This window comes from Stegastes partitus, unplaced genomic scaffold (assembly GCF_000690725.1).
Source record: "Stegastes partitus isolate 25-593 unplaced genomic scaffold, Stegastes_partitus-1.0.2 Scaffold99, whole genome shotgun sequence".
NCBI lineage: Eukaryota > Metazoa > Chordata > Actinopteri > Pomacentridae > Stegastes > Stegastes partitus.
This window is the reverse complement of record NW_007577830.1, coordinates 112,329-138,927: the sequence shown is the minus strand read 5'-3', so window position 1 is coordinate 138,927 and position 26,599 is coordinate 112,329. Positions and strand designations below refer to the sequence as shown.

Here is a 26,599-nt window from a genome sequence, read left to right as displayed (position 1 = left end):
CGCGCAGACGTACAGAACGAGCAGCCGCTCTTTTCCTGACATTTTCCGCAAGAGAGAAATACTGTCTGTCGATCCTCATGTGCATCAATTTGCAAATGAATCTCCCCCCTTCTTTTGTTTTCCTCACACCAGGAAGTGTATGAGATCTGTGTCCACCACTGTCACTGGCTAGTGTAAATGGGGTCAGGAGCTCGGGGTCAACCGAGAAGAGGTCAGAGGTCATCGAGCAGTGGGTCTTGTTAAAATACCTTTTAGCCTCCTTCAGGGATATTATGTAATGGCTCTGGGAATAGGTTAGGTTCCGGGTTGACTGTTTTGTGGCGGAGACCGGATGATATATGTGTTCGGCTTTATACCAGATGTATATTCATTACCCTTTTTAAAAAATCAGAATGCAAAGGAAGTGCCGAGAGGTCAAGAGGGGTCACACGTTAAGAGGTCACATTTATGTGTTTTTCTGGATTTTTTTTTTTCTTCGGAGGGGGATGCATCTTCCAGGAAGCGATTATCTTATATAACACCTCTGAGGGTTTTGCAAAAAAAAAAAAAAAAAAAAGGGAGCTTCACAAATGAAATTCTTCAAATCTTGTAAAGCGGCCGGCTCCAAAGATGTAAAACTGGGTTGTGCTCATCAATATATCGGAGGCGTTTGAATATCAATACAATGAGCGCGCTTGTCTTCAATCTTAATTTTTAATATGGTGATAATAAGTGTATTAATTTTCATAGCTTTCCTTCAATAAGCCCAGAATATGAGCGATGGTGGCCCATTTTTGCACAGCGAATATGCATCTCCCTGCTCTGTGCTGCCATTGATCACTCCAGCGCCGGTTTCTCTCCTTCTTCACTTTGTCCTCCAGTCTCTCCCTCTTTTTTTTTTTTTTTTTTCTCCTCCCTTCCCCTCACACTCACACCGTTGCACTGTAAAATTCATCCTTATTCTCCGCTTCAGCAGGCTAACTGTGCGCACTACCTTTTATCAGTCCAGAACTGTTAAATTAATAAATTGATATTGACGAGCTATCAGCCGGAGGGATAAATTATTTGGGAGCAGAAGGCTAGGGTCACATGACTTTTAGTACCCACGATTCTGTAATTATTCCCCACGAGAAGAACCGTGGTGTGGTGCATTGCCCTCCCCTTTCCTTCCCTTTCCTTCCCCCCCCCCCAAGAAACACACACACACACACACACACACACACACTATCACATGAAGAACTATAAATATCCTCACATACAGTGGATTGCAGGGGCCATGGGAATACTGATGATCATTACGGCTATCATAACCGTCATGATACAAGACGCCGGACTGCTGGAGATCGCATTTTATCGTCACAGTTTACACAAAACCGAAACCTACAGCCTGCAGACCGCGTAGCGCTAAATGCAAATGATACCACATCGAGCCCTTTGCATCGCCTTGAGCGCAGAGAGGGTTACCTGCTAACATGCAACGTAAAAAACAAAACAAAACAAACCAAAAAAAACCCAGCAGGATGAAGCTCCTGCAGCTGATGGTTCATGTAACAAATGCAAATGAGAGGTGCAGGCCGGCAGGGAGGTGAGCTCTGCAGATGAAAGCAGGCAGCGAGCATGTCAGAGTGCCAATCATGGAAGTGCTCTTGTTGCCCTGCGGCCATCGCTGACCTTTTGACCCTGGCCATGGCCTAAATGTCAGAGGTCACCAATCAGGGTCAGTGGGGATCACTGCAAGACCCTGGCCAGAGATGCATCGCCATGGCAACGCTCTGCTCACTATAGGAGGAGAGATGGGGGGGGGGGGGGTGTTATGCATTCTGTATGCTAAAATCGTGCACGCGGATATGCACGCGCACACACTGTAAAACAAAAAAAAAGAAAAGTGCAGCAACAGTGGCAGAAAAAGTAAGAAACGGGCGAATATCATATATAAATATACGTCATAGTGACATTTAAATAGAGTAAAGTGTGTTGTAAAAACAAAAAATACCTTCAATAAAAATTATAATTTTTGATATTGACATTATTTACAGTTTCAAAAACAAACAAAAACCCTCAAAATTATGTTGCAAAGGTGCCAAAAAACAAGAAGTATGTTGATGATGTTCAAAGAAACAGGCAAATATCACACAGATCTTCCCAAATATCTGAATGATGTTTCTTAGCTGATTTAAATATGGAAAAACAGCGTATATTACAGTCTTATGTTGTTAAAGCATGAACCATTATTTATAAAAATATGACTTTTTGATGTGGACATTATTTACAGTTTTTACAAAAATCATGCAGCAAGGTTGCAAAAAAATATGTTTAAAAAAAACAGTGAAATTCTGTAAAGTTGAAAAACTGTGCTAATTGGTTAAACAAAGTAATAGTGAGGGTGTGTGTTGTAAAAGAGCATGGATTACCATTTATTAAAATACTGGTTTTTACAGTTTGGGCCTGTTAACATGCAAATTCATGTTTTTTTCTGTAATTTTACTAGTTATCATCTGTAATTTAATAGAGTTATGGGAAATCTGTAAAACACCAGTAAATAGTTTCCAAAAAAACGTTTTTTACAGTGCAGGAGGAGGCTGAGCATCACATCTGTGTGGAAATGACACACAGCTGGGGGAAATGCAAACAAGCCTGGCACGAGGAGACACACCAGCCTCCACATCTGCATTTCACATATTTCTGCCTCCTTGTTTGATCCCCTGCTGAGCACATAGCTGCCATCATGACTCCACTTTAGTGGTCACAAGCGAGAGAAAATGGAAATAAATCATTTCCAATTATAGCATGCTTCATCAGCATCTTACACCAGCACATGCAACACGTGTTATTTTCAACAGGGCTAATTAGAAATGATGACGGGTTGAATAGAAATGATCATAATACTAATACTAATAATAATAAAAGTTTGCCACGTTCACTCACGTTAAATGGTCGCCGGAGATATTCGCTTGAACCGTGCGTCATCTAGTGGTGGGATCGGGCCTCTTCCTCCCGCTGCTGCTGCACCGGGGGAAAGAAGAAGAAGAAGAAGAAGAGGAAGGAAAAGGAGCAAGGAGAAGGAGGAGAAGAGGGGGAGAGAGAAACAGCCCCTACTAGTCTGCTTTTGTCTCCGGGGAGCTCCGGTCGATGCCTCGTCCCACCATATGTCTGATCGCAGCTGCCAATCAACAGGTCAACGCGACCCCGGGGAGGCAGACACTGGTGGGGGGAGATCAAACAGTGGACCTCGGGGATGACAGATGGGGATGAAAAAAGAAGAAGAAAAAAAAAAAAAAAAAAAGGGCAATAAAACATTGCTTCAAAGATGGCAACGGTGCACTGGGAGGCAAATTATTGTTAACAGTAATCTGCAGAATAGCGCCTCGCATTCTGATCGATTGACTATTATGGAGCCTTTGAAGCCGAGGTAATGCTGTTCCATTGTTCATAGTGGGACACAACCAGAAAATAGTCGCTGGTTTTGGTTCAACTATAGCGCTTCCTGAGCCCTAAATACTACTTACTTCTATGCAATCATGCTTTCTAATAGGCCGCAATTTGGGCTCCTCCAGCCTTTTGGGCCCATTGAGAGTTATTAAGCTGCACCAGGACCAACCGAACAAATAATTAAGTCAATAAAGTCAAACAGATGGTAAAGACTTTGTTCTACATATTACAAGATTGTCCTTTAATTTCTTTAGACTGCCATGTAGTCCCATTTTTGGCACTTTAAGAAGTGTACAAATTACAGTGAATGTTTTTGAGTTTTTTCAACTTTTAATGCAATTATGTTCAACCAACCAACAAACTACACTGAGTTTTTCCTCTTTAATCAAATGTATGTTTAATTAAATTGACCAAGCATGTTAAAATGCAGGAGGAGACTTAAAATCGTGACCTCAAGATGAAGGAAAAATTAAGTTATAGAGTCATACAGAATATCTTAGTTTAAAATTACACACAATATTAAGTCAACAAACAACATTATGTCACCAAACCCATCAAAATAATGATATATTTACAACTTGCTTGATTATTTCTAGCATTAACGCAGGTTTTTAAGTTGATTACTTGTAAAAATCAACTTTTTCCAAGTAGTATTCATAAATTATTTAACAGGAAATGTTAAGTCTTACATACTTAATTACAGTAATTTTAAACAAACGTTTAAAAGTTGGCAGATTTAACACATTAAGTTGCTCCAGTGTTGAGTAGGGTTAGGACTTGAAATCCTGAACTCAAGATGAAGAAAAATAAAGTGAACAAGCCCATTTCTTCAAGTTACATCAACTTGAATTTAGTTTTAAATCAACTGATGCAGAAATTACAGGCAACAGTGAGTTGATGCAACATTATTATGTCAACCCAGCCCATCAAAATAATATGAGCAACTTAAAAGATTAATCTGTTGTCACATACATGAAGATTGGTAGCATAAACATCATTTTTAAAAGTTGAATACACATTAAAAATTAGGTAACATTACGTTGTTCCAGTGTTAAATACGTAGGGGAGCTGTCAAGGTGAAGAAAAATGAAGTTATCGAGCCAATTTTATGAAGTTACCGCAACTTGAATGTAGTTTTTCATCAACTAATACAGAAATGTGAGTTTAAATTACACACAATATTAAGTTTACCAACATTGTTGTGCCAACCCACCTCATCATCATAGTGTTTGCAACTTGAAAGGTTGATCTAAATCAATAAGTTAGACCTTTTATCTTGCAGCCCTGCATTTATTTAAGTGGATGGTCGCTAGGTTTGAATTACTCAACTAGCTCTGCCACTAATCCGGCGCTAAAACCCAGCTGAATAGCAGCAGGTGAACCCCGAAAAATAGATAAATGTTTGTGTAAAGTCAGGTCTCCATTTCAGCCAAACACCTCAAAAATAAATTAATACATATGATGGATTTAAAAACATTTAAACTGACTATTTACCAAAGCTAATACAGGTCCACAATTTTAGAAAAACATTGTTTTCATGTTTTAAATGTACTTGTTCAAGCATTCAGATATTTTCTTCACTGAATTTTGGATATAAATTGAAGTAAAATTGAACTTTATTGAAAGTCAAGCAGGTAAGAACTTTATTTCGGGCTAAATGTCTCTCTAAAAAGTAGTTTGAGGAACCTGTTCCCACACATTTAATTAAATAGAGGATAAAAATGTCAATTTGTGGATTTAGGTTAACCTTTTAAGTTGCAGACATTATTCTGATAGGCTGGATTGGTATTATAATGTAGCATCAATTTAGCATTGTGTCTAAACTCATATTTCTGCATTAGTTTATTTAAAACTAAATTCAGGTTGCGGTAGCTTAAAGAAACTGACTTGAGAGCTTTATTTTTCTTCTCTGTTTTAACATGCCTGGGTGGTTTTAAATGGTTAGACTGGAAATTAAAATAATTTGATTGTAGAGAAAAAGCTAATTTCCCTCAAATCAGTGCAGCTTGTTGCTTGAACATAATTTTATTCAAAGTTGTCCAAAAAAAATTGATGCAAACTGTTGTGTTGTTTTTTATCTATTGAGCCCAAACATTATTTTCTAGACTGTAGTGGTTAGTGAGTGAACGTAACACAATATAAATGAGTCATTAGGACAAAAAGCAGAGAAAACGAGTTCTTCCCTTAACATAAATCGCTGGGATTAATGATTTTTTTTCAGAGCTGCTAATGCAATCTTTAAAAACACTCTTCATATCGCACACAGTCGTAGTTACAAGCTTTAGATCAAGATGACCTGCACTGAACTGATGGTAACATCCCGTTTTTCGTGTGTATCCCTTTGATCTGTTTGGGTTTCATCCCGTGTTGCGTCAACTTTTGTACGTTGCATCCAGAGTCGAATCAATGAGATACATGTAAGCTAAAGGCTAAAGTAGCTTTGGAATGCTGCTGCAAATGTGTTGCATTAAAGCGCAGCCATAATGTTTCATCGCCATCTCAGCAGGACTGATCTTCTTACCTCACTCTCTGCTAATCAGCAACAAATCTTTGGGCCTTAATCTACGGCCCCCTGCACCCGTCCGCCCATCTCATTAGATTAACAAAACCTCATGCACATATGAACACACACACACACACACACACACACACACACACACACAGAGCTCATGACCCCAATCTGATTCTCCTTAAAAACGCTGCTAATTATATTTTGATTTTGTGACTCATAAGAGATGTTATTTACAATATTTTAAAAGGAAAGAGCAGAAAACATACTTAAAAAAATATGCTGTTTGCTTGTATATGATTTCAAACATAGAACACAAAACAGCACAACACACTATTATAACTCTGCAAGCTCCACAGTTTTATTATTCTGCATTTATTGTGGTTTTTTCAATGTAAAAATTACACAACTGTATGTGTGTTTGCACGCTTGTGTGTCCGTGTGTCAGTGTGTGTGTGTGTGTGTGTGTGTGTGTGTGTGTACAGCAAACATATGCAACCAAAATTAAAGCCTTAAAGCTGGTGAATTGAAGAGGATTTGATGCGGAGACCAATTCATGGGAATTAAGCAAATTAGGTCTCCAATTAGCTGCTGACATTGAATAGGAAGATTTGGCGAGCAAAAAATTAATTAGCCGGATCTGTCGTTGTTCTAATGAACATCGCCGGAAAATAACTGTTGTGAGTAACACCTGCTCTCTCGGCCTCTCGCAGGCTTTATCCCTCTGACATATTGTTTGTCCATTCAGGACCTAATTTAATGTCAAATATTGCCTTATTCGAATATTCAATAATTTGCAAATAAGAAGCCCACATGAGCGGAGACAAACAAACTTCAGAAAAGTCAATGTATGATCTAATCCTCTTAGGCTGAGGCACTGTGGATGTAAATGCCAACCTTTGCAAGCCAGAGAGGAATTTCACTATTGATGTCGAGCCGGACAGGTAAAAAAATTGACTTGATTCCTTTTGTGGCAATGTTTAGGGGTCATGTCATAAGAAAGCTGATTTTCCTGCAGTTTTAAGGGTGAATTTAATCTTTTTTTAAAAGATTTTTGACAGCTTCCATAACTGCTCTCATTTTGTCAGTGACTTTGTATGTCTTTTACAGAAAACTTTATCAGATACAGACAGGTGACAAATTAAAGGAAAAATCCAGACCTGTAAGCCCTGAGAGTGACGGGACCTGGTGGCTCCGTTGTGCTGTTTGGTACATTTTGCTGGCTTGATTTGGGTCCACATGTCCTCTTAGATGGAAGAGTCACTACAAATCAATGCAAAGTTGGTCTGAGTGACATTTCTGTCCTGATGGGAGTGGTCTTTCCAAGATAATGCCTCCATCCATGTGGAACTAAATGGTTTGACGAAAATTTTGTGAATTTGGCTCTCACAGCCACCAGATTTCAACCAAACTGAAGGTCAGGGACGGAATATCTTTTGGAAAAATGGAGTTCATCCCTCCAGTAGAGATCCAGAGAATTGGAGAATCAATGCCAAGATGCACTGAAGCTATTCTGGCAGCACGTGGTGGCCTAAAACCTTATTAAAGCACGTCATGTTGGGATTTTTTCCTTTAATTTGTCACATATCTCTGTATTAAGTGGGGTCCAAAAGTCTGGCATCACATCAACAATCTGTGGTACTTTCATGTAAATCTGGCAATAATCAAAAAGTCTGAGGATCGAGAAAATACAAGAGTCGACTAAGAGGAGGAAATATTTAAGATTCTGCACTATTTCAAACTGAGGGCATTTTATGTCTTTACCACCATCGTCAAAACACAAAATGAGGTATTATATTTTTGGGAAAATGTGTTTCATCCCATCAGTAGAATTCCAGAGAATCAGTGCTAAAATGCAATAGAACAATTCTGAACACCATAACCACACACCTGATGTTTGTTTTTTCCTTTAGTTTATCTGTATGTATGTATATATATATATCAGTGTTCTACTTGCATTAATTATCCACCTTGACTGATTCATCTGCACGTACAGTCCTTAAAATCCCCTTCCACCTCTCTCCAATAAATCCCCTCCCTCCCCTCGGGCCTCCTTCCCTTTCCTCCGCTCCCTTCATCCTCGACCTCCCGCAGTCCCCCTCTTTCTGCAGCAGCGGTTGCGGATTACATTGTGTGATAAGCTTCCTATTTCTTGAAACTATTTGGGATTGCCGAGATTATCTGGCCTCATTTCCTTGGGAGTCGGCTTTGGAAAGCCCGATTTTAGTCTCTTAAGGCAGAAGATTTTACATCCCGACAGCTTTGACTAATTAGCATCTAACACCGGGAGGTATTTTAGCATTGGGCTCACTTTTAGCAAAAGCTGCACTCACATGCACAAGTGGGCACCACACACACAACACACATGGTGTTTAATTCAATATTATTTAATGCGATTATAACAAAACATTGCATTTTGTTATTCTAAAAACATTCAGAATACAAATAAGTGCAACAGCTTTGAAAGATTCATACATTTTAGCAAATCATTAGCATCCTAAAAATCCCTTTGTTCTTACTTATAAAGCAGAATATTGACCAAGTCTTTTTCAGTTTTAACATCTTCTAATGATATAATCATTAGCATAAGATTCTAGAGTTTAGCCAATAGTAACCAGGGCCAAACTGTAAATATATGATACCACAACAGTACAAACAAATTCACTCTCAAGGTAAAGAGGCATTTAGGCCCAGGTGGAGCCCCACTTGTGGCTGCAAGCCGGACCAGGGCCAGTAGAGTCTGGGGGCCAAGCAGGACAGAGGGATCGCTGGGGCCGGAGGACAGCACCAGCAGGTTGGTCTGTGCTGCCTGCTGAGGGCAGGGTGGTAGGGCGAGGCCAGGGAGGAAAGAGGAAGTTGTCCCGCCACCCTGCGTACCCTCCGCCGTGCCCTCCGGCAGTGGTAGTCCCCGTTAGAAAAGTCCTCATAGTTCGACGGGTGAATCGCCCAGAAGTGGCCTTTCCCGTTGTCGCTTCGGCCTGCTTTGATGAAACAGTCGTTGAGGGACAAGTTGTGACGCACGCTGTTTCTCCAGTTCTTATCCTGTTGGTGCAAGTAAAGAAGATAAAGGTGGTTAGGACGAAAGCAACACGTTAATTAGGAGTCAAACAATGGGTGGAAAATAAACATAGGTGGCTGTTAAGTATCGCTGATCCTCTTCGGGACGTCACCTTGCTTGTTGTTGGCAGGACGCGCCATAGCTTGTCAACAACGCATATGATCGCAGCAAGACACGACACCCCGAGTTACCTTTCTAGCACCAGCGATCGACTTTAATCCCCTAGGCTACGTCCAATCTGCTGCAGCACCTGGTAAAAGGCAGGAGCAGTTTGCAACCTAGCAACAGGATTACTTTATTTGCCAATTTGCCAACAACAAGATCATCGAGTGTCCCCGCGAGCACCTAATTGTCTAACCACTCAGACAGATTACGCACGCCAAGTAGGTCGCTTCGCATGCGAAAATGGCTGCCGCATTCTTGTTTATCGCAACCGAATTAAACACCTCAAGAAAAACGTGCTGCCTCGATATCTGTCCCGCTATCCTGATATCTGTGTTTTTTGGGGGGGAACACTTTCTCAGATTGCTAACGTCTGTACCGAGAACTATACATCATCCAATTTTGCTTTCCGACTCATTCCACGACAACGTGTTGATCTGTGGCTGCCACACAAACAGAAAGAACACAACAAGACTGACATGAACATACTTTACTCTTGAAGTAAGGGTAGTGGTCCATGATCCACTGGTAGATGTCACACAGCAGTAGCTTCTTCTGCTCGGACGCGAGGATTGCCTTGGAGATGAGCGCGATGTACGACTGGTTGGGTTTGTCCACAGACTTCTTAGGACTGCTGCTGCCGGTGGACGTGGTGGTGGTGGTGGTCACTTCCTCCTCCCCCTCCTCTTGTCGCTCTGCATCCCCCTCCTCTTCTTTGACTATCCTTTTCCCAGTGTCTGACCTCTGTAGACGCTTCTCCTGAGTCTCGCGGCGAATCCCCACCTCTTCGGGTTTAGGATTGTGATGATTTAGCATGTTGCTCTCTGTCTGCTCTGCGGCACGACTTCCTTCTTCCTTCAAACCTTTGACTCCTTTATTGAACAGAAGGTAGTCGATAGTGAAGCTCAGTCCGAGCCTTTCTCTGCTTCCGTTGCGGCTGCTCCTGTCCTCCATTGTCATTTCTGAATTAAGATATCTCAGACTCATTGCAGAGGTTTTATTGGCTCCACACTGACTGTTGAAGAGGTCTGAAGTCATGAATGGAAAAATGTCTCTTCCGAAAGTCTTCTCAGAGTTGGGTGTGTCTGAGTTTCACAGCATGGCTATTTTCCTTTAAAAAATTAGGACCTTTCATAAAGTAAAACGCCTCGGTGCCACTCGATTCTTTCGCCAAAGTCTTACTGTTGACAAGATCACAGATAACGATGAGCCTCTCAACTGTTGTTAACCTTGATGCGCTAAAGAGTGACACCGTCTCAACTCGTGGAAATGACGTCAGTCTGCACGACTAAATGCGGCCACTTTGTTTGCCAACAAATTTTAAGCAAACAGTCTTCGACTCTCTGACAAACCTGCCAAAACCTCTTTCTCGGGTATCCAACAGCCTTTTGCTCCCGAATCACGGAGCTGTGCTTCAAGGTGACTGTATTTATATGACTGTGAATTTATCCCTCACAGAAAGGGGCCAAGAAGGCACAGGGGAGGTCCAGGTAGGGGGTCTCAATTGAGGCGGATTATTTTTATTAACCTAAGCAAATCTTTGTAATTACGGGAGATTAAACACTCAAGATTTAGTAAGACATGGTGTGCAGGGGATGCATGCTGTAGAATCAAAGGCCTTTTAGATGCCCGAGTTATCCTGTTAAAGTAGTTTTGTCCGGGATACTGTCCAAAGATTTACTTCAATTACCATAGAGCAGTAATTAATGGCTCAAGTTTGGTGTTTTGGAGTTCACACATGTCTTTTTTTTGGGAGGGGGAAGAACATTCACATATTGTGCAGCCACATGGTAACAGAACAGTAACAGATACAAATGAAAAATTAGATTTCATGTCCTGTTGTTGAAATGAACCTTTTTAAAAATCACATCTACTGTAATCTTTATTCCAATTTTTACCTATTATTATATCAATTTTGTCTTTGTTATTAGCAGGAGGAATTTAGGCTTTTTTACGTGTCTTTTTTTTTTTTTAAGTTGAGCAAATATAATCATTGATCTATCACAGAAAATCTACACTGAACTGCTTCTGGATACAACATTGTATTATATTGTGTTTTAAATTGTGTTTGATGTGTTACTGGCTATTTAAGGTCGTTTTTTTTTTTTCTTCAAATTAAAAGCTACCATCTGGCTCGACATGAACAGTTGTTTCATGGAGCTCTCAAAATATATCAGCACTCAAAATTACTTAATTTCTGTGTTGAATTTAACTGTAAATTTAATTCAGTGTCATTTGTAAGTTTTGCTACAAGGACTTAATGGAACATAAGCCAGGTATGAATAAATTTTATGGTACTGTTTTAGTATTTTTTGATGTCTATGACTTGTATGAATTGTGCCTGTTTGTGATGATGCTGTAATGTCAACAGTAAAGTGGCACTGGACCTTTTTTATGCCCTGATGTGCTGGCCAAATATCTACACAGCCAAACTCTGAATGACTATAAAGTGATCTTTAAAGTTGTGGGTTGTATCTTTACATGACATTGGTACGATTACATTTTAATAAACAGAATTTGCACTTTTAACTGAGTCTTTACAGTGAAGGAACACAAAGGCTCTTTGTGTGTTTTTGAACAACTGTAAGATTTCCTGAAGCACAATCCATTTTAAAACTTAGAACTATTTAACCACTTGAATTCAATTTCCTAATCAAAGTAAAATAAAATATTTGAAAATAAATAAAAACACAGCATTACATACACATTCTGTATCTATGTATTCTCCTGCTTGAGTGAAGCTTCATCACACTTGCACTGTATGAAATGTTTAAACTCAAGATGCCACTTTCACATCAAATGGAAAATTGATGTCGCCATGTTTTATATTCCTAAAATCTCTGGGATCTGACATAAATAAAAGTCTATGTTTAACAGCGTCTATGTGCATGAGTTTATCCTGATGGGTTTGCTGACTGTGGAGTTGTAGAGATATGAATAACCTCCACATGAGAGATAATTAAAAGAAACATTTATCACTTTAGTCCACATAACACCAACAGTACAGAATCTACATAGATCTGCTTTGTTCTGCAGGTTTAACACACAAGAGACGAATTAAATGAGTCGGGTCAAATCATGGACCATGTTGCCCTCTTCTGTTTAAATAATGTAACAAGAAATATATGCACAGCACTGAGCAATAATGTATGCTGTCTTGTAAGGCTTATACATTCTACGTAGTTATATTAATTTACATGCAGACTTACGGTTTATTACTAAAAAGCATAAACCAATGTCAGATCTGTTAAAAAAGAAAAAACAAAGAAGGAAAGAAAAGAAAGAAAGAAGAGAATATGTATTGTAGAGAAATTTCCAAGTTGTAATTTGGGTTTGCGTGTGTGAATTAAATTGAATCAGGCGTATGAATAGCTGAACTAATAGAGTCTTATCTTTGCAAATGTGTTAATATAAGATATTAAACATGAAGAGTCTTTTCTATCAATCAGCAGAATGACAAGGGCAGCTGCTCTTTCTGAAAATGCGGCATTGTTTTATTGACGTTTCACATCCAAAGTAACGCCAAAACAAAACACACCATGTAATTACATGATACTGCAATTCCCTCAATTGATTTTTGTGTTTCCATGAGGCTATTCTTTGCCCACATATGAGGAGCTTTGTGGAAAAGCAGGCCTGGATCACCGCAGGGATTCTACATTTGTCCTAAAAACACTCATTTACATTTTTTCTAACGTGGTGACACAACGTGGTCTTTGTGTAACCGGCGGAATGTGGCTGGTTTTTACCTTGATGTGTGTTTATATTTTGGTAATTACTCGTTTTAATTCAATTATGAACACACCTTAGACAAAGCATCAACTCCACATCTCTCGGCTGGACGCAGAAGCTGAACCGGAATTTTTCGCTCGGACGGGAATTGAACGGACCATGCGACCCGGTCCACTTGACACTCCATGCTTTTCGCCCACGTTGTATTTAAACATTATTTAACCCTCACCTTCACGATACCGCAGTATTATAAAACTGAAACACCACGAATATCAAAATATCACGGCATGTGGTGCCGTTATTGGCTGGTGAGGCCTGTTTTGGAAAAGGGACCTGCCTCTTAGTGTTTTTAAAAAGTTGCACTGTGACTTTAAATAACGGGGGTCCCGCCCATTTCGAATGTAGCGCTTCGGGCTCCGGTCAAACCCGCGCTGTGATTGGCCGTGGCGGCCCATCAATCAAAGCAGACTCGGCGTTTCATTGGTGAAAGACTAGCCGTCGTCTCTGACTCTCGCGGTACTGCTGCACGAAGATGGCGGCCGAACTGGTGGAAGCGATGGCAAGTAGAGCTTGGCTGGCTTTGGTTTGATGGGAGACGGGCGCGGGAGTGTGGGCTGAAACTCACCCCGGTCGTGGGGGAACCGGGGGCTTTGTGTGAATACTGTTAAGCGTGTTTATTCCCACAAATGTGGGGCACTGAAATCACGACGAAACCAAGTAGCCCGTGGTGCTAACTTAGCTAGCCGACTAGGTAATTTAACTAGGCAAGTGCGTTGGTTTAGCTAGCATCACGCTGGCTCTGAGGGGAGACATCGAAAATGAATGATGCGACCATACAAGCATCTGAGGGTTTGCCGCTGGCGTGCTTCCTGGCATGTTACCATTTGATATTATTCGTCTTACAGTAACGTCTGAATGTAGTTAGCCGGTTAGTTTGTGGAGCTGTGCACCTGTCAAAACGTCCAGTAGCCATGATTGAATACCGACAGCCCGGTCTGTGGAGAAGCTAGCCTGCCGATAGCGCAGGCTACAATGGCAATGTTCAAGTGAGGCTGAGCGCCGGACTGCAACGTTGCTGAATGTATGGCTGCAGTTTTGCACAGCTTGTCCATCAGAAAAGCACAATGGACAGCGACCGTATTGTGCGAATTTAATCTAGACACAAACGCATTTGTTCAATGATGTTCAACTCAGAAATATCAGATGAATCCGAAGCATGTCGCACGCCTCAGGTTTTTCCAGTAACAACAACATTCCGTGTTTTGCTCTTCAGTCAAGTTCTCAGCCTGTCATATAAACATCCTCATACGGGCTATATGTCTTTAGTTGTGCGGTTTGTCTTTACATTCCATTTGTTTTTTGTTTTTTAAAAAAAAAAGGTGTACAAGTTTAGTGTAGCTCATGAAAACAAGGACACATTTTGGCGAGTGTAGGAGATTTACGTGCTGACCACACTTTCTGTGTATTCAGTGAGTAAAGCTCGTGATGGTTTTTCTTCTGCTTACATATGAATGGTTATTCCTGCACAAACAAGTCTGTCCTCAGCCTTTCGCAGTTGATGCAAGTGATATTAAACAGGGAAACAGTGAATGCTTAGGAACCATTTGATAAACATGCTGCCCATCAGGAGAAGTTCAAAAATAAAAGTGCATTTTGCTGGAGCAGCTAAGTGCTACATTAAATGTAGACAGTAAACAGATTAAGCTCTAAATGAATAAATTCACATGGTGAACTCTTAGAAATGAATGAGAAGTTTTACCACACACTTCTTTGTCCATTTAACCTTTTTTTTATGATTGAATATTCAAATCACAGTCAAAAGTGTTCATGCCTTTACTTTTTAGGCATGTTTGTTTGTGTCACACATGACTTTATGGGTTAGATGGTTAGACAGTGATTTGCTGCTGCAGATTTTGGACTATAAAGTTTTATTAACGTTAACACAATTTAAGAACAGTGACTCAGCCTTAATGCAGGCGATCAGAATAAGCAGCGATGTGTCTTCTTAATATAGCCAGCTAATTACAAGGCAGTTTCAGGCCTCTGTAGGATTAAAGTGACCAAGGACAAATGCTAATTTTAGCAGGTATCAAACAGTTTGATGGACTCCTATGTCATGTTGAACGCTGCACATGAGTTAATGGTAAATAATTGTTTGGATCCTGCTGGGTTACAAATTTTCCAGGTGTGCTGCATGTGGGACTTTCCACAGGATATTGAATTTTGCAATTTGTCTTGATGGGGTTTTCCAGAGAACTCGATATATTTATTTAAGAAACTTATCAGAGTTTAAACAAAAATGTTATTAAATGTATTCTCTAGCCTGGGAACCACTGGTAAACTGTGCCTTTTGTCCTGACAGGAAATAACATGTTAAAATAAATCTCCAATAGTTTAGAGAAATGTTTCTTTGTCTTTGTGTTCTGCTTCTCATATTCTTATCTTGTCCTCCCTCCAGAACATGGTCAAAAGTTTCCGGGTCTCAGACCTGCAGACGCTGCTGGCCTCAATGGGTCGCAGCAAAAGTGGGCTGAAGCAGGACCTGGTGGGGCGCGCGTTGAGGCTGGTGCAGACCGAGTACAGCCCGGAGCTGCTGAAGAACGTCAGGCAACTCTATGAGTCACGTTTCCCCAAAACATCTGGTTGGCTGGCGGCAAGGCGTCCAGAGGGCGTCCCAGTTGCCTACTCATCTCTCAGCTCTTCCCCCACTGCCACCTCTCAGGGCGCAGACTACCTCAACGGCATTTCCAAACCAATCCCCACACCTGCAGCAGAGGTCAAGCTGGTACCACTGCCCTTCTACCAAACTTTGGAGACGCTGCTGCCACCAACAGAGCTAAGTGAGTGCAGAATTTATTTTATTTTTTTGTCCTTCTGTTTAAATCATTGTCAGTTTTTGAGAATTCTTTGTGCCGTTATGATGGATTTTTTCTTTATCTGTTTACAGTTGCCCAGAACAATGAGAAACTGCAGGACAGTCAATGCATCTTTGAGTTAACACCGAACCAAGCAGACCAGATCAGAAATGCAAGGTAAAAAAAAAGAAGCTAGCGCTACCTCCCAGATCTTTCAGTTAACACTAGTTTGATTTACAAATATGTCTGTTTCAATTTGTGACCTTTTCTTTTCTCAGTGAGCTTCGTCCAGGAATACGATCGATCCAGGTGGTTCTTAGGTAAGTTCCCAGTGATTCCTAATGAACCGTACTGAATTAATGGTTAATAAATGTTTCGAGGTCCTCTTTTCTGGAATGATCTGGTCCCTCCAGTGACTGTGCTGTTAATAAGAACTTCTCCCACAGATGCAAAAGAATGACTAAGAGGAAAAAAATGTTTTATCATGCACGTATATATAGGGTTGGAATTTCACATGTGATGTGATCTCATTCATTTATTTTTATTACAAGACCTGACAGATACAGGTTCAGTCCTCCTCAGTGGCCAAATAGTGAGTCATTCGTGTGGCACTAAGCTTTCTCTCTGTTATTCCTCTTTATTGCAGAATCTGTTACACAGACTCTATTGGTGTTCAGGAGGACCAGTATCCTCCCAACATTGCTGTCAAAGTCAACCAGTCCTACTGTCATGTGCCGGTGAGTTGATTCACTCTGAGGTTCGCCACACCTACAGAATACAAACATACCAAAAGCTGGGTTTGGTCTTGTGTTCCTGTTGAAGAAATTCCTCAGTCATTGCTGTAAGACATTTGTTTCCAAACAAATCACTGACAGCCTGGCCCCAGCTTAGCTAGTGTCTAGTATATGATAGTGATCGATAAACCCACCTGGTTTAGGTCTACATTGAAGAAAAAAACAAGAATATCCAGGCACAGGTAATGTGGTTGTTAGCAAACAGGAAGGCATCAACAAACCTGGCAACATTTGAGTAGGAAGCTCTCCAGCTGCAAGTCTCTGTGTGGCTTATTGTTGTGTTGTTGTGCATTCATGTAGTGGTGAGAAGCTTTAGCATCCAAACAAGGGATTGCTCCACTGTTGTGTTGACAAAGTGTACAGTCAGCAAACTGAACCGGAAAGACAGAATTGGGAATTTAGTAGTTTCTTGCATTTAAAAAAAAGAAGAAGAAGAAGAAGAAGGTTCCTGTTGATAGTAGGGATTGGTTTTTTGAATATGTGCGTTGGATATTTTCCAACTGATTTAGGCTGATTGGTAATACTGATAGATGCTTTTTTCTTGTTCTGACTGCATCGAACATAAAGTGTGTCCTGATGATTCAGTGGGAGGTGCAGACACCTTTTCTGTATTCATTCACGAGTCATAATAATAAGATTACTGCAACTTCAAACAGAACTGTAAACGTTTTAGCCTGACGTTGGTCAATCCCAATGACGCGCTGATATTATTGTTCAACCCAAGTTGATAACCAAACTCTGATGTCAGAGCTTGGACAGACGGAAAAAATTACAGCACAACAGTTTTCTGATGAAATGCAGAAGTAGTGGTAGTAAATGTAGTAGCGGCAATGGCGGATGAGAGTAGCCTGAGACTGTGTGATAAGTCAGTGCCTTTTTTAAGCGTCTTATTGTTCAGCCACATTACTCAGATGTAATAACAAAGGTAATAAGTACACAGTGATAGCAGATAAAGGGTGATTTTAATGCGCTGTGTTTTTGTGGTATATCATCCAAACATGTATTTAAGAGCTGGATGGAGAATGATGAGCTGATTAATGCGAATGTTTTGATACTTTGTGGAGAATTTGTCATTTTTAAACCAGAAAGAACAAAACTGTTGTGTTCATCTTGTCAGCTGTAGGATTTTGTGCTTTTCACTGTTTATTATTATTTTAAATGGAATATTTTAGGGCTGAACCAATGGTCAGATTAAAAAAAGACTCAAGACTTGAATGCATCATTTTCACTGTTTTGTGAATCAATTATTTGAGAAAATAATCCGCAGATGAATCAGTGTATTGCAGCTAATCATCTGGAGGTGCAATTTGATAAATGTTGGGCTAAATGTTTTCTAGACCTGCACAAACTGCCAGAAGAAGAAAGGAAGTATGATATTTTGCAGCACCATTTGTTCCTTCCTCCTTCCTCCTACCTCCTCCTATTTTTACTCTGTTTACTTCTGTGTAAATAGAAAATGATGCAGCACACGAACGTCATTGTTAATATGTTAACACCAGATAGGCCCATTATTTCAAATGGAATCCACAAGGACCAGTAACTGGAGATGCATCAGCTCAGCTCACATTTTAACAAGTACTGGCACTGGTGTATAATTTAGTAGAACTTGGCTTTTCTTTTGTTTTTAGCTGCGTATAACTCAACAAACATATGCAGAGCAAAAGGAAAGTCACTGTAATCTAACATCCGAATCCAGCTTGGTTGGAGCTCAGAACTTTTCTTTTTGTTTTGCCCAAGGTAGAGACCTGAGCTTCTTCCATTTGAACTTTCACAACAAAATGATTTTGTATGTTTTTGTGTTTGTAATGTTGAGCCTCATGGTTTGAAAATGAGTGTACAACAAAGTCATCTAGAAGGATTTCAGATCTGTTTGATTTTAGCTAATTATGTATTTGCTTACGTTTTTAAAATGTTATTTTCCCATTCTGCCTGTTTACAGGGATACTACCCCTCTAATAAGCCTGGTGTTGAGCCTCGTCGTCCTTGTCGTCCTGTAAACATCACTCCCTGGTTGCATCTCTCCAATGTCACCAACAGAGTCACCATCACCTGGGGAAACTTTGGCAAGGTCAGAATTAAATGCTGAATCTCAGAGTCATGGTGGCAAAGGGGCAAGTAGAGCAACCTAGATTCCCCTCAAAAAAAAAAAAAAAAGAAGAAAAAAGCTGTCCACCTCCTTTTGGCAGATTCCAGCCTCCAGCAAGGCATGCTGGGACTAGCACTGTGGGTCCCACTCAGCTGTGTGTGGTATAACTCCTTAAAGGCTGTTGCCTCTACAATCATCAATCTCATCCAGATAAGCAGCTGGGACATTAATAAATAGACTCTCTGTCTTGGTGGCACCTTTTTTTTTTAAGTGCCGTTTTGTAAGCCAGTAAAAGATGAACAACTTTGAAGTTAAAACTAAACGTAGCCTAAGATGGTGTTTTTATTATATGTTACTTCAAGCTGAAAAAACAAGTCAATGAAGATGAAAACTTTGTTTGTTATGTAACACAGGAATAAAAAATGTGACTCCTTAGCATACTCAGTCAATGCAAGTCCATAACTTAGTGCTTGGCCCAGAAGAAATGCTTTTTAAGGAACTCAAACCAGTGAAATTTAAGACTATTTAAGCAAAGAGATATGTTTGTATTAAAGCTTGAATGTTTTTCTTTAACATTCCCTTAGGGTTGAATCAATTTTAACAAAGTTCTGTAAGATAGTGGACATTCTTTAATAAAATAGATCTGCTGTCAGGTTTTTCTGTGTTATGTGGTTTTATTAATAGGCCCACTAAATGTGAGAGGTTGTCCATCATCAATCAGGATGCTTCCAGTCTAGACTTTCCATAGTCCTTCCTCCAACATAAGCAGAGGAAGGTGACCTCTCACCGTGATAAATCTTGTGTTAAACTTTAGTTTGTCATTGCTCAATTTTCAGTGGGTTCCTTCATTGATGTAATGCTCACAACATGTGAATCTGTGTTTTCAGCGGTACTCTGTGGCAGTTTATTTAGTGAGGGTCTTCACCGCAGCAGACCTCTTCAGCCAACTCAAGCTCTGCTCCGTTGAGAGTGCAGAACGCTGTCGTGAACGCAGTAAGTGGTGCCTATACATTATGAAACACTGGGAATGAAATGAGAAACACACATTGTCACTTCAGTGTTGTCTCTGGAAGTCATTGGCTGTGAGCCTTTTGTTAACTCTGTCCTGATAAGACCGCATTGTGTATTGAGTTTCCAATATTGCCACATGTCGTCGTAACTGTTTACCTACCATTTATCTGCAGTCCAAGACAAACTACGTTTTGACCCAGAGAGCGAAATCGCGACCACAGGCCTCCGAGTTTCTCTCATCTGTCCAGTGAGTCCATCTTCCTCGAACCGGACATTTTTAGCCGTGACAAGTTTCCAAAATATTTATCTAACATCCATCTTCTTCTCCTCTCTCTTTCCCAGCTGGTGAAGATGCGGCTTGGCGTGCCATGCCGAGTGTTAACTTGTGCTCATCTCCAGTGTTTCGACGCAGTCTTCTTCCTGCAGATGAACGAGAAGAAGCCCACATGGACTTGCCCCGTCTGTGACAAACCCGCTCCATTTGAGCTGCTCACCATTGATGGGTGAGTACACGGAGTCGTGCTCTGACTCGTCCCACCCCTGCAGCACCATCTTCCTTTCAATACATTTTGAAAATATACAATGTGTAACTTTAACTATAACTGTATGTTAAAGTCAGCGTGGAGGAAAATAAATTGAACTGCACAGATGTTTTATAGGTCTTGATACATGTTGAACCATGCGCCAGAGTATTGAGTTTCCATTTTAATAGTTTTGAATATTTTGCATGTCATGACAGGGTAGTTATCTGTTGTGTTTCTGCAACAGCTGTCATGTTACAATTCAACAGTAGTAGTCCTGTAAAGTGCCTTGTTTTTCTTTGAACTGTTTTATTTGGCAAAGTTGTAGTGAACCATGTAGTCATGTGACTGAAGAAGACTCAGCATGTGTTTGTTTTTTTTAGGCAATGCAAGCAACTCTTAAGACTTCTAGACTAATTTATTGGCAGCGTAAAATGCTCTGTTCGCTATAGGTGCAAAATATATATCAGTCTTCAGGGGTTTTTGTTGTGATTTTTCTTTTAAATATTTGATCAATAGCAAATCCTTCATAGACACTGATGAGTCCGTTTTATCATAACACTTCTTGATAAGGTATTTTCATCCACAACAGTTTGGGCATGTAAGTTCCTGCAAATGATAAGCAGCGCTCACAGGCACTCCCTTACTTCCCCTATGAGTAAAAGTATTGTGCTGCACTTTGGCTGCGAGGTAGATTTGAATTCCTTAAATTAAGCTTGTGTGAAAGTCCCTACTTTAACTGATCTAAGTTTAGGTTTTATCCGCTCAATTACTACACGTTGGTTGGAATTTCGGGGAATAACAAGGAAGGGGGAAGGATTTAAGGGTGTTTTTGTTAATTTGCTCATGGAGCACAATTTGAATAATACCTTGTTATTTAATGTAAATGATCAAGATTATAGAGAAATGGTCTGCATGGCAAAATAATTTGTAGATGCAGAATGACAGACAAGATCCGTTGAATGCAGGATGGACCAAAAACTACAAGATTCAACTAATTCAGACCTCTGCTAGAGTCCTGGATTGTCCCTTTACTTGACGTGTAAAATCTGCTTTGTGAGCTGCCTCTAACCAGCAGTGTGCATTTCAGGCTGTTATCTGAGATTCTGAAGGAGACAAGCGAGGACATTGAGGAGATTGAATACTTAACAGACGGCTCCTGGCGACCCATCAGAGATGAGAAGGAGAGGGACAGGGAAAGAGAACGCAGCAACACACCAGAGTACCCTGTTGTTGATATATGTAAGTATCACACTTGATTGTCTTTTTCCTAATGTGTGAACGTCATTTTTTTCTGTTGAATCTACGAGGGATCAACCAAGTATCGGGGTAAATATTTGGCCATTTCCCCGACTCTCAGCCTTTGTTATTTTTATTAAGCGAGGATTTTAAAAAATCAATTAAATGCTCTACTTTAGCACCGCTTTCTGTTTGTAATGGCTCTTTGATATCAAGCAGCATCCCGTCCACAGCGCCGTCTGATTGGCTCTTCACAAGTAATAGCCATCCACACTGAAGCTACTGTTTACGGACGGAGACAGAACCGAGCAGTTCTGGTGAATTAGATAAAGTCGCACATACTATAGAAGTTGTAAGAAACACTGCAATCTTCCACAAACACACCCAGTGTTCAACGATACACTAAATATTCCCAAAAAATGGTCGGCGTCAGTCCAACCGGAGCTTATTTTGCTGATAGTGCTCGGCTAAGGCTCTCACCAAGAGGTTTGCTGTGCCTCTGAGCTTGTGGGTAACGCTATCGGGAGTACTGTAGCATCTTTGTGGATATTATTAACTTTAACAATCTGTTTCTAATTGATGGACACGTCTGTCTAGTAGAGATACGTGAAAAAATCTAAACAAGAACTGCAAGCCATCGCCACAAATGAGGAAAGTAGCTGCTTTCACCGTGGCTAAGGCTATGCTAACAGCTAGCAGCTAAGTTAGGAGGCAGCCACAGATTCGTGCTTTTAGATATGGGCCTTAGTGGGCAACAGAAGTGGTAGAATAGTGAAAGGTTGAGAAAACAGAACAACTAACGGAACGGCAAAAGACAAACTGTACGATCTCAATCAGTCCTGTAGTAAACAGAGGAAAAGGTCCTAGAACCATGTGATGTCTTCATCCCTATTTGTGTTGTACATATTCAGCAAATTCATCCTTATTACTGAGGAAACCTAATTATAAAGACAAGTTTCCTGCCATCAGTTGCTGTTAATATACCATGTTCAATGTATATCACTAATCTGTCTTTATTTCCAATTGTTGGTTGCAGCATCGGCCTTGGAAAAACCACATCAATCGATCGCTACCGTTTGCTATATTTTACCAGTAAATCCTTGTTCTAATCATCTCTCACAATGGCATTTCTCTCTGCAGGCATTCCTGAAGCAAACGGTCATTCACCGGCCCACAGCAGCACCAGTCTGACGGGCAAATCTGGAAGCGGTTCGGCGGGGATGGCGGGAGTCACGGGAGGACCTGCCGTGGCACCGGGAGGAGGTGTGGTGGTAGATCTGACTCTTGACTCGTCCTCTGAGGAGGAGGGGGGCGGGGCTGGAGGCGACAGCGAGGACACTGAGGACAGCGCCGACAGTCCCGCCCCAAAGAGGGGCCGATACAACTACGACAAGGACCTAGTCACTGCCTACTGACCCTGCAGCTCTGTCCCCTCATAGACTGACACACACACACAGACAGAGAGGCAGGGGGCTTGAAACTTGAGGACAGGAACACAGTAATCCACTAGATGCAACAACAACCCTCCCTCATGCCCAGACATCAGAGCCTTTTAGCAGCTCTGGTTTATATCCAGACAAGACAAACACACCCTCAAACATGCACTGTTAATGAATCTTCAGTCTAGAGTGATAAGGATTCCTCTTTGTACTGTGCACCACTGGAAGCAACTCTAACTCTTTCTGGCCAATCGTCACGCAGTGAATATCTGTACCGTCCTGCCTCTGCTAAAGAGACTGAATGGATTGAGCACCCCACCACACCACCAACACCACCACCACCATCACCACCCTTGCTTCTCTATTTCCAGACTATTCCCTCTCTAACCCCCTCATCTCTCTTTGTATATGACTTGGAATCGCGGGCTCCTTTTAGCCATGGGCGTACAATGTTTGCGTCTCGGATTTTTTGTCACGTTTGTGATGAACAGGCAAGTTGAAAATGGAGGCTCCTCAGTAGTTTTTTTTGTTAGAAGGCGGAAAAACATCAAATGAGAAGGCATGAGTAATTTAGGGGAGGACAAGGCAGCAATACCTGGAGTGTGATGCAAACTCAAACCTCTGCTATTGTGTTCTTTGTTCACAGAATGATTCAAAGCTTGAAAGGGTCTTTTGTTTTTGTTTTTTTGTTGAGTTTTTTCAGGAATTTATCCTTTTAATTTTGAAAAGGCAGAGCGCAGTACTGGCCTCAATGTGTGATGCTTTCCATTTTTATTTTGTCCTTAGATAAAGAGAACCTACCTCAGTCATAAAAAAAAAAAAAAACTTGGCAGACTGACCAGAGCGTAGCTTTGAAAGAAGTACAGGACAGATGAGTTGACAAGTCTTTCTGAAGCCAATTTTACACTGGAGATTGTTTTCCTACATTTTTTTTTGCTTCGTATTTTTTTAATTCCATCGTTCCATGCAGCTCTGTCCCCACTGCAGCAACAAAAGATTTGGTTGAAGATGAGTTAGTTTGTGGATCGCTGAGGCTAACTGTAGGTGTGAGTGATGCAAAAAGAAAAAAGGAAAAAAAAAAACCTATGGGTGGTCTGTAAAACGATACTGCATTTACGAAAACAGGATTTGGTTGAGTTGATTTTTCTGAATCCCATATGGGCGTAACATCAAAATTACTGTACGGCAGCTGTGCCAAAGCAGGCGTATTTTAAGAAGTGGCAGACAGGAAATGGTTTTGAGGTTTTGGTGCCTTTTTTTTTTTTTTTGTGTTGTTGTTGAGTGGTGAAGATTGGAGCCCATTGTTTTAAGGCCAGTTGAGCTGGCTTGGTTGAGGAGACCCCAGTCTGAGGGAAGGTGTTTTAATTCCATTTATAAGTTTCAAGTCAGAGAAACGGACAGAAGAACATTATTAGAAGTGCTGTAACCCTTTTTATCACACATTGTGTTTCTGCTTTGAAAGAATTTATTTATTTGCTTTACATTCTCTTAACAGTCGTTTCTGGTAAATCCACATGATATCTGGCTGTAGTTTTGTACAGACCGTAGCTGTTGATTGCAGAAATCAGGGCAACCTCTGCTGCTGGGATTTTGAGTGTAGACGTATAATTGATCCAGGCTCATGGCTCTGCTTTGGACGAACGCTGCTTTTCTTTCCCCCTCTGAATGAATCCGACCCGGGTCACAGCAGCCATTCAGAGTACTTTGCTCGCGGTGGGCTGGACACGTCTGACGCAACGAAACTTAATGAAGTGTCAGTTCGTGCAACCACACCGAGTTCAGAGTCATTGATTGGGTTACAAATAGTCCTGTCTGGAGCGAGCAGAGTTCCTTCGTCCAGCAAACCCCTCTCTGCCTCCTTTCAATGTAGATAAGGTCGTATCTATTTGCTGGAATAGAATTGGACTTTAATTGCTACATGCTGTAGGCTTACGACTAATATTCCTCTGCACCTGCACTAATATTGTCAGTATGTGACGGCTGCTCCTCAGATAGGGGTAGTTGAGGGGGGCTTTAGATTCGTCTTGCAGGAAGATCATCAGCATTTGTGTGGCGATAAGACAAAAAGGTGTTTGCTGTGTTGCTAGAGCTGTTTGCACTTTCATCCGATACCATCCCGAGTTTATGGCTTATTTATTTGAAAGCCCTCTTGTAGTGAGTATTAATCGAGGATCCCTGACCGTCGTGACCGCTTCATCTTGTGCATAAGAATCAGAAAATGTGAAACCTTCTTCACTGTGTGACACCTGGAGGACGCGGGGGGGTAATGACTCGGGAGGAGTTCTGCATGGCGTGCTTCCCTCCATCACCACCCCTTCTGTTTGATGGGCACAGGGTCGGGTTTTCGTTTTTTTTTTTGCCTTGCTCAGATGCACAGAGAAATTTCCATTTACACATTGATCCAGGGCCTCACTGTTGCAAGTGCATCCTCCGATAGCGTTGACGGTTGAAAAAGTAGATTGAGTCTAATCTCGTCTTCCATTTTTCTCCTTCTTTTGACAGCTTAAAAAAAATCGATATACATATGAGAAAGAAAAAAAAATAAAATCCGGGGATCCACACAAAATTGATTGATGGCACTTTGCCTGTAATACATCAGAGTCTGACCCTGAAAAGGATATTCTATACAAGACGCTTTGAAGCAAAATGTAAAGAACTCTAATACCTGCCTCGAACTGGGCTATTTGTAAGTAACTGCTATACATATGAAAATGACTTTGTTCATTTGTTGCTAGGTATAGAAGGTCATTATTTGAGTGGATCTCCTGAACTTCTCATGATCTTATGGTTAAAGGTGAGAAGCGGTGCAGGTTGCTACTGTGGAACTGAGCCAGAGAAGGTTGCAGGTTGTTCTGGAGCTTGGGAGAGAGAGAGAGAGAGCGAGCTGAGGGTCTGGTCTTTTTGTAGTGGCATCTCTTCTTCTTCTTCTTCTAATGCATAAGGTAGCATGGGCAGAGGCTTACAATCCATGATGTAAATGTTTTTGTTTGTTGTGTTTTTTATATGTTCATATTAAAAGACAATAAAATTTAAATATTTTATTAAGCCTTGAATTGCCTCCAGTTGTTCCTATAGGCAAACGGACAATAAGAAGCTGTTGGGGGCAGCAGCACTGGAAGCTGATGCCACTGAGAAACTGGGAGGACTGGTCAAGGTGTGGATTGTTATGTCCTGTACCAAATGCTCAGATCTGGGGACACATTTGATGCCTGTTGAGGATAAAACTGTAAAGTTTAAAATGATCGTATTCTAACAGCTGTTATTGACGTGTGGAATTAATTAAAATCAGTTCTTAAAAACCCTGTCTGCCATTATTTTATTTGGAAAATGGTCAGTGTGTGTGTGTGTGTGTGTGTGTGTGTGTGTGTGTGTGTTCAGCCTGACAGCCGCTATCAGCCACAGGATCACTGCATCACAACCTCTGTCTGTTCAGGGCGTCTGCAGAAGCTCCAGATATGATGATCATTGTTTTGTGTAAACCTGGACTTTTTTGTTTAACCCTTACGTGACATTTTTGTCCATTTTATTTTTGATCATTTGGGCTGTATTCAAGATATGCCCTAATTTTTGACAAAAATATGTGTTTTACAGAAGATTTTCAAATTCCAACCTCAGTGATTGTGTGTTTTTGTTTTTTGAGAGTAGTATCAGTCTGTAGGCCCCTCAGACAGTTGTAAACTTTTATTAAAGTCATAAACAATAGTCGCCATTCAAATTCTTTAATCTTACACCACTCAAAAAAAGCAATCATTGACATGTCCTAGATTGATAATGCAGAAAAAAAA

At 40.8% G+C, this 26,599-nt stretch overlaps 2 protein-coding genes across 2 annotated transcripts; one reads left to right on the top strand and one right to left on the bottom strand.

The window, feature by feature from the left end:
* Positions 1-8,584: 8,584 nt before the first annotated feature.
* On the bottom strand, positions 8,585-10,124 carry foxq2 (forkhead box Q2). The gene is made up of 2 exons (XM_008277496.1): positions 9,627-10,124; positions 8,585-8,959 (listed from the first exon to the last, which is right to left on the bottom strand). The coding sequence occupies exons 1-2, from the start codon at positions 10,122-10,124 to the stop codon at positions 8,585-8,587; spliced, it is 873 nt and encodes a 290-aa protein (XP_008275718.1).
* Positions 10,125-13,381: 3,257 nt separating this feature from the next.
* Positions 13,382-26,116, top strand: pias4a (protein inhibitor of activated STAT, 4a). The gene is made up of 11 exons (XM_008277495.1): positions 13,382-13,428; positions 15,328-15,709; positions 15,817-15,901; positions 16,003-16,044; positions 16,371-16,461; positions 18,458-18,586; positions 19,492-19,597; positions 19,789-19,862; positions 19,958-20,118; positions 21,227-21,378; positions 22,516-26,116. The coding sequence occupies exons 1-11, from the start codon at positions 13,402-13,404 to the stop codon at positions 22,788-22,790; spliced, it is 1,524 nt and encodes a 507-aa protein (XP_008275717.1). The 5' UTR covers positions 13,382-13,401; the 3' UTR covers positions 22,791-26,116.
* Positions 26,117-26,599: the final 483 nt, after the last annotated feature.